General features: G+C 53.2%; 5 protein-coding genes across 5 annotated transcripts; 4 read left to right on the top strand and 1 right to left on the bottom strand.

The window, feature by feature from the left end:
- Positions 1-355: 355 nt before the first annotated feature.
- EsH8_VIII_000769 (acetyl-CoA:L-glutamate N-acetyltransferase) lies at positions 356-2,462 on the top strand (the record flags this gene model as incomplete). Its single annotated transcript, XM_083269811.1, has 3 exons — positions 356-400; positions 479-640; positions 696-2,462. 3 exons carry the CDS (start codon positions 356-358, stop codon positions 2,460-2,462), a joined length of 1,974 nt encoding a protein of 657 aa, XP_083129579.1.
- Positions 2,463-3,123: 661 nt separating this feature from the next.
- EsH8_VIII_000768 (BAR domain-containing family protein) lies at positions 3,124-4,417 on the top strand (the record flags this gene model as incomplete). Its single annotated transcript, XM_083269810.1, has 6 exons — positions 3,124-3,155; positions 3,226-3,307; positions 3,381-3,463; positions 3,528-4,128; positions 4,185-4,316; positions 4,382-4,417. 6 exons carry the CDS (start codon positions 3,124-3,126, stop codon positions 4,415-4,417), a joined length of 966 nt encoding a protein of 321 aa, XP_083129578.1.
- An 851-nt stretch (positions 4,418-5,268) lies between these two features.
- Positions 5,269-6,137, top strand: EsH8_VIII_000767 (ETC complex I subunit conserved region-domain-containing protein; the record flags this gene model as incomplete). The annotated part of the gene is made up of 3 exons (XM_083269809.1): positions 5,269-5,825; positions 5,889-5,993; positions 6,071-6,137. 3 exons carry the CDS (start codon positions 5,269-5,271, stop codon positions 6,135-6,137), a joined length of 729 nt encoding a protein of 242 aa, XP_083129577.1.
- Positions 6,138-6,966: 829 nt separating this feature from the next.
- Positions 6,967-8,271, top strand: EsH8_VIII_000766 (uncharacterized protein; the record flags this gene model as incomplete). The annotated part of the gene is made up of 1 exon (XM_083269808.1): positions 6,967-8,271. The coding sequence occupies one exon, from the start codon at positions 6,967-6,969 to the stop codon at positions 8,269-8,271; it is 1,305 nt and encodes a 434-aa protein (XP_083129576.1).
- An 80-nt stretch (positions 8,272-8,351) lies between these two features.
- EsH8_VIII_000765 (WD40-repeat-containing domain protein) lies at positions 8,352-10,501 on the bottom strand (the record flags this gene model as incomplete). Its single annotated transcript, XM_083269807.1, has 10 exons — positions 8,352-9,105; positions 9,156-9,256; positions 9,314-9,373; positions 9,432-9,593; positions 9,647-9,667; positions 9,723-9,848; positions 9,918-9,995; positions 10,077-10,153; positions 10,213-10,252; positions 10,436-10,501. 10 exons carry the CDS (start codon positions 10,499-10,501, stop codon positions 8,352-8,354), a joined length of 1,485 nt encoding a protein of 494 aa, XP_083129575.1.
- Positions 10,502-12,268: the final 1,767 nt, after the last annotated feature.

The raw sequence follows: 12,268 nt of genomic DNA, 5'->3' as shown, positions 1-12,268 counted from the left end.
TTTGCAACTTCACTCAATCCAGGCCAGTTCAAGCCCAAGTAGTTCACAGCAGTCTGGCGGTATTCTGTATAGTCGTCTGAAGAAATGGCTGACCTTTGACCTTTCTCCCTTCAAGGACGCTGCCTATGCCCGCTGGCTGGGAACTTTAGCGCTGAATTTCTGCGCCTGTGTACGCCTGCCGTTCACTTTTGGTTTCCTTTCAAGAAAGACATCAGAATTTGAGGGAGACTTGATTCAACAAAGTTTTAATCTCTCGGCGGTTACCATCTACTTCCCCTCAGTTTGGAATATACCGACACCGGGGGCTCGTCAACTTGCCCTGGCATGCCCTGTGTTTACCGCCATTGTTGATAAAATGCGGGCTCCTGTATTGAAGCAAGCAAGCAATCTGGTTGCAAGGGTATGTATGCATTTGGTCGTTCACCATCACCGCCTCCTTCCAGTCACAGCGCACAAGCTCACACATTTTTTACCTTAGGCGCCATTTGCCCTCGACTCATGTAATCCATCAAATTGTAGACTTTACCACCGCCCACGGTCAGGAGGCACCCGCCAAGATGAGGCTTTACAAGTCGCTCTCTCTGCAGTCCGCCACTCCTCCAGTTCCAAGGCCCGGGAGAAGAAACGGGCAGAAGACCGGGTAATAGCTCTATACCCATGCACTTTTAGCTCTCATTTTCTGACTTCAGATACAGGACTTTATCGTGTCTGTGTTAGAGGCCTCGGCTACTCGCCGGGATGCCAAGGGCTATCTTCAAAAATATGCCCCCCAGTCGGGTGAGGACACCTCCAAAAAGCGCAAAGTATCTGAGGCGCAAGGAACGCCAGACCAAACGTATTCCTCCATCCGAGTTGTCAACCAAGCGCCAAAGTTTATCCAGGGTACTGAGACCAAGACTGAGACCGCTGTTCCCTTGGACGAACCCATCAATCTTGCTGTCGTCAAAATGCGCCTTCCGCAAGACTTGGACAACGAAATGCTAAGTGCCATCGCCAAGACCTTGACACAGCTTCGAAAACTTGGACTCGTGAGCTTGATTGTCCTAGATGGAGGACCAGAGTCGTCCCGAAAGATCCTGCGAGAGCAGTCCTGGAGAGTTCAGCAAGCCGTTGACAGTTTTGGCGAACCAGGCTGCATCTTGCTAGACCAATGCGTTGCAGAGGTTGAATCCCAAACGCCGAGCAGGATGGGCTTTCTACCATCTGGTGTGTATGTCCAGCACCCACATCTTCTATTACGAGCCCTGAAGGATAACGCGATCGTGGTTATACCTCCCGTCACCATGGCTCACGACATGAAGAGCATTGATGTGGTGGATGCTGACGAAACCATCGTTGCTCTGACCAAATACTTGTGTGGACTTCAGTTCGATGCAGCCGATGAGTCGACCGGCGTTAGTCATGGTCCAGGTGTCAGGGTTGCTTCGGTCGAAAAATTCATTATCCTGGATCCGGCTGGAGGTACTCCTCTTTCGGACGAGCACGAGTCTTGCCATCGATATATCAACTTGGAGCAGGAATTCGAAGGAATCATGTATGGACTCACGCACCCTTCAGGGCTGGAGGCGCGACGGGGAAAGATTCCGGAAAATATGCGGAAGCTTCATGCCCGAAATCTCCAACTATCGAAGAAGGTGCTTGCGATGCTGCCGTCAACGTCTTCCGCTATCATCAGCACTCCTTCTGCAGCTGCAAACAAGCCCATTCAAGAATTCACCAGGGTTACAACGCGAAACAGACAGAACCCGTTGATTCATAACCTCCTAACGGACAAGCCCGTCTTCTCGTCGTCGCTTCCTCTCGAACGGGTTCGCTCAGGTGATCCGGTGTCCGGCGAGACACATGTGGCAACTTTACTCAAACGCGGCATGCCTCTTACGGTGTACCCTGATCCTACAATAAGTGCTTGGTTGCCGCCTCGGCCAGGAGCACCTCGCTTGAGGCTCACAGACACGTGTGTAGATCTACCACGACTTGTCCACCTCATAAATGATTCTTTCAACAGAGAGTTAGATGTTCAGCATTACCTGGATCGCGTCAACGAAAATCTGGCCGGCATTATCATTGCCGGAGAGTACGAGGGCGGGGCTATTCTCACATGGGAGAAGCCATTTGGGTTGGACGAGGAAACCGCGTACAAGACGGGACGACTCGTCCCTTACCTAGACAAATTTGCCGTCCTCAAGAGTCGCCAAGGTAGTGGCGGAGTTGCTGATGTTGTTTTCAATGCCATGGTCAGAGGATGCTTCCCAGAGGGTGTTTGCTGGCGCAGCCGACAGGATAATCCTGTCAACAAGTGGTATTTTGAGAGATCTTTGGGGACATGGAAGCTGAAGGATACCAACTGGACCATGTTCTGGACCACTCCACATCTTCCACTGAGCGACCCGAAGTTATTGGATTACGAGGATGTGTGTCGTTTTATTGAGCCATCTTGGGCAGACTCGAAGCCGCCAGACTAACAGATTCCTGGGAGCGATCAAGACAGATCTTCCATTTCAATTCATCTCATAGCGGCAGATACACTTCGGTAAATAAGACAGACAGTATAAGGGGTTGAAAGAGAATCAATTCGTTTCTGCGTTTCCAAGACACCGAAGATGTTGAAACCCACGGGAATATGCTGTTGGCTGTTGCTTGCAGGGTTCGATAGGATTCAGTACTATGCAGTATGGGTTGCTTTTGAAAACAGCCTGCAAAAGCACCAGTCTGTATTGATGTACTTGGGCAACGCAACCCTTGCAAACTGACGATCACCGCTGGGGTTAGCAAAGCTATTTGTGTCTGCCTAGATTGTGCAAGCACAACATTACAGGTTTGAGCTCTGGGTGGGGATCCACATTTGGCACGTGACTTGTGCACCATTTCCTTACCTGGCTGATGCGCTGGTGCAGCTGCCCCCTGGATAGCTTGTGACAGCATGCTGAACGTTGCTGTGCAGCCAATTTAAGATACTTGTCTACCTTGCCATTTAGCTGATACCAGGCACGAGGCAGACTTCCACAACCACAACCACAATCACAATCCACCTCATTTTCTCAACAGGCACATACTCAGTGCCGACTTCCAACAGCGTTCGAGTCGCCTCTGTATTTCCGACTTACATCCAGAACCGTCGCAACGATGGATTTCAAGAACTTTGGAAAGAACATCACGTATGTCGCAAGCCCTCCGGATGGCTATCGCGAGGGGTGCTTCCAGGCTGACGAATAACCCGCAACGCAGCTCTTTCGGGGCCTCCATCACCCCCTTTGCCTCCCGTACTTTCCAGTACACCAAGGAGCAGCTTGGTCAGGCTGAGGACAAGGTATGTCGCAGCTGGCTGGTGCAGCTCGACTCGCAGTTCATGGGGGGAAAGCTAATTCATTTGTCCTCGACAGACCCAGCTCCCGCCCGACTACATCGACCTCGAGAAGCGAGTCGACGCCCTTAAGCAGGTTCATCAGAAGATGCTGGCTGTTACGTGAGTCATCCTCAATGAACACCTAAAAACTCGACCGTCGTTCCACTAACACCAACCTCCAAAGCTCCCAATACTCCAACGAAGCCTACGACTACCCGCCCAACATCAAGGAGACCTTCCAGGATCTTGGACGCACCGTTAGCGAGAAGGTCACCCTTCTCTCCTCAGCAGCCTCTCCCGCCGAGGCCCAGGCAGCCTTGACGGCCCCTCCTACCGCGAAGCCCCAGCCCAAGACGTTCAACCATGCCATCGCTCGAGCCAGTCTGGCCAGCAGCCAGGTTCTCCACCAGCAGCACACTGGCGCGGGAGAGGACCCCTTGGCCACGGCGCTTGAGAAGTACGCGTTGGCCATGGAGCGCGTTGGTGAGGCCCGTATGGCCCAGGATGCTCAGATTCAGAGCCGCTTCCTAGCTGGTTGGAACACTACCTTGAACACGAACCTGAAGTTCGCTACTCGCGCCCGTCAGAACGTCGAGAACTCGCGGTTGACTCTTGACGCCGCCAAGGCCCGCGCTCACGGTACTACATGGAAGCTTGGTCCGGGTTCTCCTCGACCTGATGAGCCCCAGTCCCAGGAGCTGAGCCCCGAGGCCCAGGAGGAGATTGAGAAGGCCGAAGACGAATTTGTCACGCAGACTGAGGAGGCTGTTGGCGTCATGAAAAATGTATGTAGATATGGCTTGTCTGTTCGAGCAGTAGCACCAGCTAACCACCATTGCAGGTTCTCGACACCCCCGAGCCCCTTCGCAACCTCGCTGACTTGATTGCCGCTCAAATCGAGTACCACAAGAGGTCCTACGAGATCCTCAGCGAGCTTGCCCCCATTGTGGATGGCCTGCAGGTTGAGCAGGAGGTTGGTCGCGCCTCGACATTCGACGTATAATGAGCCCCCCTTCGTGCTGACACTCGTCACTATAGGCCAGCTATCGCAAGAGCCGTGAGAATGCCTCTTAAGCAGCTCAGATGAACGACATCTTTCTTTGACGCAGCCATTACACGCCGCGCTGGCAGTTTCATCTTGCCTAGATCCGGCCGATTTCTGTGAAGCTTCTGGGTTTCGATGGACTGGACGAACCACCCCGAAGCTCGGAGCAAGGACTCCCGTTTTCTTATTTTGCGGCCAATATGGCTGGAGCCGCCTCTGTTGTTATACGCGCTTTTTGCTGTCCCAGAACGGTCTTTTGCCGCTCTGGCTTTTCCGTGACTGTAGGGGATATTTCAATTCACATTGGACGCCTGAAATCTGGGGATGAAGGCGTTGTCATCACGTCTGTCCATGGCTATTCCACGACCTCCGAATATAAGTCAATATGCATGTTTTGCGAGTTTTAAAACCTCGTCACGTTTGGTTGTTGAACATGCATCCGCATCAAATCAATTTTGCATGCGTATTGTTTACAGTTTGGTTCGATTATTGTAAAGGCGACGTGAGCGTCGCCAGACAGAAACAATAGCCATCCATTATACTGGGGCCAGAGAATAATGTGAGGATGTTGAACGTTAAACAAATCCGTTGCAATACTTCTTGGGTGTAAGTTGGAACAGTGGTTAAGCAAATGCCACTAAGACCTTATAAGTGTTAATGGTTTGCGAGAGGTCACGTCTGTAGGCTGTAGCTGTGTATGTAGCTGCATGTTTCTGCGCCATAGCGCGGGATCACGTGACTAGTCAGTGCTGACTTATGTAAGGAAATCTACTGGTCAATGAAATCAAAGCGACATTGCAAGAGCAGCTCCCGACCTCACGCTCCACAACTCAATTCCGCAACGCCGCAACTCCAATTCGAGCCAATCGATACCGCAAACATGCGAAGGACATTTCGCCTGCTCGCCGGCGTCAAGCCTGCTCGCTACCTCGAGGCCGGCTCCCCGACAGGCCTGACGGGCCTCTGGACGCACAACAGTCCCCGAGCGACCCTGCTGTACCTGTACGGTACCACCCTCGAGAAGCTCAAGGCGGCCCCCGAATCTTCCCTGTATCGCCAATCCGTCGAAGCCCTCACGAAGCACCGTCTTTCCCTGGTAGAATCAGCGGTACCGCCCGGATATGCTGAGTGGGAGAAGAAGGCCGAGCAGATTGTCAAGGACAAGCCCGAACAGTTCCGCCTCGTCAGCGGTCGCGTTGACGGTAGCGGTGCCCGGACGGTGAAGGTTGGCAACAGGACGTTCGTTGTCGCCACCCAACACGACCCTCAAGATGTCCGCGTTGAGGAATGGGACGGCGAGAAGGACGAGGGCGGCACCCTGGAGGGTCCACGTACCGAGGCGGAGCGAAAGGACCACAAGTTGCTTGCTGAGCGAAAGGACCTAAACGATATTGTCAAGGTGCAGTGGGAGGCGGAGCCACAGTTGACATCCGACCAGTACGTTCCACGAGACCGATTGAGGTGTCACCCAATGGCAAAGACTGACTGGTTTGCGCATAGGATTTCTGAGCTGGAGACCAAGATTGGAGCCGGCCTCATCGAGGAAGTTATTCAGGTTGCCGAGAGTGAGCTGAAGCTCGTGGACACGATGTTGCAGGCCAAGGTGTACGTTTTCCCTTTTTCTTTTCAGCCGTTTATTTGGATTTATGCCACATGCATGCTGACAATCGTTCTTCGATCAGATGGGAGGATTTGGAGGAGAAGCCCGTCGAAGGCCAATGGACTTACTTTGAGAGGAAATCTGCGTAAACTGTGTCGTTTGCTGCAGAAGACGTCTGCGACTTATAGACGGTGTATATTAGGCGACCGTGATGACGAAGACACATCGAGATGTTGCTTTTTCACGCTGACTTTTTTTTCTGTGTGTGATGATAGGTACGAGTATAACGTGCCAGCTGTCTTTTGGCCATGCTTGTAGTTTTCGGCTTCACTGGAACCTGTGTCCCCTGACGTACTATAAATAATTCATGCTACTCAATTTAAGGTAACTGAAAGAGAAACTCAAATATGGCGCGTTGAGGGCCTCACGTTTGTCAAGTTACCTGGTGTTTCTGGAAGGCGACGATTCGCTCGCCTTCGAGTTCAGTGTCTAGTTGGCGTCCCCGTTGCATGTCGTAGTAAAGGCAATGTGCTTGCAACCTTGCGCCAACCGTAGGTGGCATAGACTCTGGGCAAGGTGAAGCAAAGACTTTGCTGCTTTCTAACTTTGGTCGGGAATTTTAACATATATTTAAATAAGAAAAACCATCACCAAACCTATCAATATAGATACGGTGCAGGAAAGCCAACACCTGTTTTGAGTTGTTGGTCATTCGTTTGCTAAGTAAAGAGAAAAAGCCTTCTGTGCCGGTCTAAGTCCAAACCGACAGAGAGGAGCTGGCGGGGTTCCACTTCATTTTCACTGAATTCTTTCCCATCTCACATACACCACAAGAGCGCAAGCTCACTCAGTACGCTCGGCCCAAACAAAACCAGCCACAAATCAGCGCATGTGTTTGATATGAGAGGAACTGCGTCACAAATAGCTTCTTGCCTGTAGAACCTCGTCGTTCACGCCCATTCGCGGCGAACTCCGACCATGAGCCAACCAACAACTCCCAGCCGCAAAAGGGCCGCCTCAGCCATATCCATCAGCGACAGCCAGGGCACCTACTACCGCTCCCAGCTCCCCAGCAACTCCATCAACCCGCTAAGCCACACGCCCTCTATTCTTCGTCAGTTCCGCATTGCGGGTCTCTCGGAGACGGACCAGGCGCCGTCGAAAACGCAGCCCAAGTTCCCCCACCGCGGTTGGCAGGACCCGGATGCGCCGAGTCGAAGGAGCGCGACAGCGCCCGTCAAATCGCTAGAGAGCGATATGGACGACGACGACGACGATGATGATGATGACGATGATGATGACCGTGATGGCGAGGGCAAGCGTCGCAGGCGGAAGAAGGACGGCGAGCCCAAGGCTAAGTATGCTTCGGAGAAATCGCCCTTCCGACCCCTTGTCCGCGCCATCTACGGTTTTATCGACAAGGGCGATGTCCCCAATGCCAGGCGTGCATTCGGGATACTCGTGAGGTCTCATATTCACGGGAAGCCTGTCGATATCAGACGGAACAACTACTGGGCCCTTGGCGCCGAGATACTCATGCGCGAGGGCGGCACTAACAGCATCGGGGACGAAGAAGGAGGGGAGCGAGAAACGTACCCCGCCACAAACATCACCAGAGTCCGCGAGTACTTCCAAGACCTCATTCAGCGGTACCCCTACAACTTCAAGTACCGCAACGCCGTCTCAGCCGTCGACTTCTGGCCAGCACTGCTGAGTTACGAGGTATATCAGGCCCACACCCAGCACGCGGCATCTCTACGGCGACTGGGGCGTGAGGCCGAGGACTGGGAGGAAGACTCATGGCATGAGCCGTCCTCGCTCACCGGCGATGGCATGATCACGGACGATGTCGAGTTCAAGGCCGATGTGCCCGTCTGGCAGGCTGACGCCCGGGATAGACGGCTGCGCCAGGCGAGAGACCAGATCCGGCTGCAGACGCTGGATGCATTGCGGGAGATGGCTGGTCGCATGGATGATCTGCTCGAGGATCGACCATTCTCGCACAGTCATGATTTGCTAAGACTGCGAGGCATGGTTTCTCTGTACATTGGGGACTTGCTTATACCCGCCCACACCCACACTGAAGACCAGATGGCGGAGGCCAGGTTGCGACGCGAGGCCGAGAGGAACAATGCACGGAGCAGCTTCCAGAGGATGGTAGAGCATGGCGGGCGCCCCGATGCCTTTGTTCAAGAGCTACTTACTCCCGGGGAGCACGATGATGGTCTCATTCTGCCAGTCTTCTCGTCACTTCCTATTAGAGAGTATCGGACGGCCAGCTAGAAGCGGTTGCCGGTATTCTTCTGACTACTTGACGTAACAAGAATGACTCAAGCCGCCGGCTGCGGCGTTACAACTCTGCTTCACGTTTCCTTCTTGGACGGTGCCCATCTCTGCAGAACCAGGGCGAAGTTGGAGCTACCTACAACGACACACCACTCGCCTCCAGGACTCCACGCCACCTGCCTGCCGACAAACGTCGAGGCGCCACAGTTCTCTACCTTGTGAGCCTTCAGAGGCACCTGGGGGTTGCCGACATTGTATTTCTCAGTCCACATGTGCAGTGTTTCTTGGTTGTATTGGCTGGTCAACTCGGGAACCTGCTCGAGGTCCGTTCGATGAACCTTATCAGCCGCCTTCCTCTCTCTGACTGTCGGCACCCCTTTAGCATTGCTATTGGCACGGTGGACGATTTGGTTCAACCAGGATGGCTTGGGTACGGGCTCGTCGTTGTCGCTCCTGGGCTTTTTGACGGCATTCACGTAGTCGTGGAAGCCCTTGATCTGCTCAAAGTCCCAGAAGAAGATCTTGCCATTGGCATTGCAAAATGCCAGAATGGGATGTTGGTCCGGGACGAAGTGCAGCTTGAATCGCATGAAGAACTGCGGACCGCAACCAGGAGTTTGGAATTCCATCAGACGAGTGTAGGGGGCCGGGCATTCTGCCGAGACGCCCGGGCTAAAAGCAGACCGGGTAAGGTTAGCCGGGTTAATGGTGGTCGGGGCCATAGACTGTGGTGGGGGCGGGTCTAGGGACGAGAAGCCTTCGATTTTCCACAGGACAATTACATCGTCGTGGCAGGCTCGGGACAGGATATAATCGCCAAAAAACGAAACGCTGAGAGGCTTTAGCTGATTGTGTCTGTTTTTCTTCGGTACAGAACCTACCAGTCCACAAGACTGCTGTGCACCTCTGAGGTGGAGAAGTGAGGATAGTGAACTTCAACGGGCCGGTCTGTAGGCTCCGTTGGAAGGTCTGGCACCGTCCACTGATTCGGGTATTAGCCACGGAGCACATAAGTAGAATGAGAAGAGGCGTTGCTTGCCAGGTTGATTATTTGATCATGACCAGCGGAGAGGATATATCGGCCAGTGTCGTGCCAGGCCTTGTTGACTCGTTAGCGGCGGCTAATACGCGGGCTTCAGCAACAATGCCGGGCATACCAGTGTGAGCAAGTTCCAGTAATGACCCTCGCCTCCGAGAATACATAGGCAAGGCTGCTTTTCATGTTTCGGGTCCAGACTCCATATCCGGACAGTGGTATCGTCGGAACAAGAAGCGATAATCAGAGGGTCGATGGGCGATGTGACCACATCACAGATATCCTAATAGAGCATCAGCGCAAGTCCTCCAATTCGGAAAATCAGGCAAGCCTCACTCCTCCATGGCCAACCAGACACTAAGTGAGATGTGAGCAAAACGTCTCCGGGTTGGCAGAGGGTGGTCTATCTCACGTTGACAAGCTTGCGCTCAACAATGTCGTAAACCTTGATCTTGGCATCCTCGCCGCCGTAGCACAGCAGTGGCCTTCCAGTCTCTGCATCCCTGGTCCAAGTGCAGTAATAATTTCTCGCCTCGGCCTGTAGTCGAGTCAGTCTCTTCGGCATGTGCGGTCAATTGGGCTATTGGGAGGGGGGGAGGGAGCGCACATCGTCATCCCGAATTATGCTGATAATCTCACAGGGATTCGAGTCATCAGCAGTTGTCGTGAGACGGCAAACGATTATCTAGGACCGCAAAGGATGTCAGAATCCAAACAGGAGCCCAGCTGAAAGCCGCGTCCAGATAAACACTTTGGGAGTACTTGCATGCTTTTTGCTGACTGCGGCAAAGACGGGACTTGCATCCAAAGGCTGGTAGGGGCAGAATTTGACATCAAAGAATTCTACAGCGAAGAGTTTAGATTTGGTCTGCAGAGCTTGATGGATTGGTCCCAGGATTTACCAGGCACGGGATCATCTTGAGCAAGATATCTGGTGTCATCCTGTAGTTAATGTCAGAATGAGCAAAGCAACAAAAAACGAATCGTGTAGATGTAGCGTTTTCTGGATGAGATGCATTTATGCACTTCTGGTCAAGACGAATACGGACAGGGGGCTAAGATGGCAACACTAGCCAAGGACGTCGGCCACAGAAGGGCGTGGCGTAATGAAGGAAACGTACGTACCTCAAGATGAACCGAGACTCTCAGTCTTGGGAAGTCATAGGGAGTCGGGACGGAGGTGGGGGCCATGGCAGGACTGAGGTGGGCGGGTGTTGGCGTGGATGAGGACAGTAGACGGAGGACGCGTCGAAAGCGACCCCGGCCCGAGTTCTACTTCTTGGGTCAAGCCAATCCCCTTCTGTGGCTGTGGCGGGCGACTTTTGTTTTCTGTCGTCGACAAGGCAAAAATTGGCTGGTGGATGGTTACGACGGGTAGTAGCTGAGGGGGGGAGTGCAACAAATTGCAAACGGGCCTGGGCCAAGAATGGCAGCAGTCTAGACCAAGCGAGGCGATGAGAGATGGGGACGCCTTGGGTGTGTGTGTGTGTGTATGTGGTGTTCCTGTTGGGTTTTGGTGGTGGATGGGATAGGACGGGACGGTGGAATTGGATTGATTGCTTGGGTGACTTGCAGTTGGGGCAATTTTTTTTTCAACGGGTGGAGGAGGGGTCTTCCTCGGGCTTGGCCTAAATCAGGGGACCAAAATGGGGCAGAGAGGCCTGTAACGACTGCGCCGCCAGCAGACCGGGGTTGGAGAATCCAGCAAAACTGACTTCACTTACATGTCTAGATGGGTAGTAGTGTATAGTAGTCCGGTCTCCACTCAGCGTTGACGTGTTTGGTTGTCTGGTTATATGGGCTTGGTATAAGGACATGTGCGACGAGTTGACTTGACTTTTTCCCCATCCTTCTGCAACCAAGGTAGAGGGTGTGCTATCGCACATACATACACGGCATTACCTGTCCAGAGAAGGTGTTTGGCGCCAAGGCCACGAACCCAAGAGCAAGTCCTGAATCTCTGGCGATGGTCGTCAGTAAGTGAGTAAGAAAAGATCCCCACTCCCAGCTGAGCAAGAGTGAGGCGATCGCCGGTTTGCCACGAGCTTGGGCTTGCGTTTCTGAGCCAATTGCATACCAGGAAGAGGGACCAGGGATGAAAAGGGAGACAGACAGCTGCTTCTCACCCACGTAGGTTGTTTCATCGACAATGGGCGGGTGTCTCTCGTTTTTGAATTGAGGCCCTTTAAGGTCAAGTCTTCGTCAACAAGGTCGCTGCCGCCCTCTTCAAACAGCAATGGCCGGGACGAAACTGAACATCGAAACGCTATGGCCAAGCCCAGAGAGGGTATACTCTGTTGGGCGACTCGGAAGAGGAAGAGATGGAAACCGAGACCGAGCCGTGGTCTTTAGCCAACCCTTGGATGCAGCGTTGCCTCGTAGGAGCATGCCTGAGACTCAGCATCTCCCTGGGCAATTCTCTCCTCTCATCAGTGCCTTCAGCTCAACAGCACCACCCGCTACCGTTGTGCCGTATGCAAGATGACACTACGGATACGGCTCCGGCATTGGATGCAGTATCCGTCACGCAACCACAATAACATTGGCACAAGGATCGGGGATACGTCAGCCAGTATACATGAACGTGACAAATGTCCGAGACTGTCAGACTCATAGACGTTCGCCACCCCTAGACTCCCACCCTTCACACCCAATTGCCGAGTCTCGATGCTGGCTACCCATCGCAGGATACTCACATCGAGCTGGCATTGCCGTAGCATTTCGACACGAAAAATAAACAAATAAAAAGATCGCATTATGGCCCTGCCTGTCAATAACTCTAGGTCCACTCCAGCCCATGACACTTGGGATCCGCCAACTGCCAATAAACCTGTCCTGTCCCGTCGTGGGTCACCGCCCATGGGCCAAAGAGCATGGGCCGTCATGACATCTCCATGTTCGTCGCACAAACCCCCTCCCTTCGCGATTCAGCACCGCACCCTCGGTGCTCTGTCTAGA

The sequence above is a fragment of the Colletotrichum jinshuiense genome, chromosome 8 (genome assembly GCF_051148585.1).
Source record: "Colletotrichum jinshuiense chromosome 8, complete sequence".
Classification (NCBI taxonomy): Eukaryota; Fungi; Ascomycota; class Sordariomycetes; order Glomerellales; family Glomerellaceae; genus Colletotrichum; species Colletotrichum jinshuiense.
The sequence above is the reverse complement of the archived record's forward strand: the minus strand, read 5'-3'. Positions and strand labels throughout refer to the sequence as shown.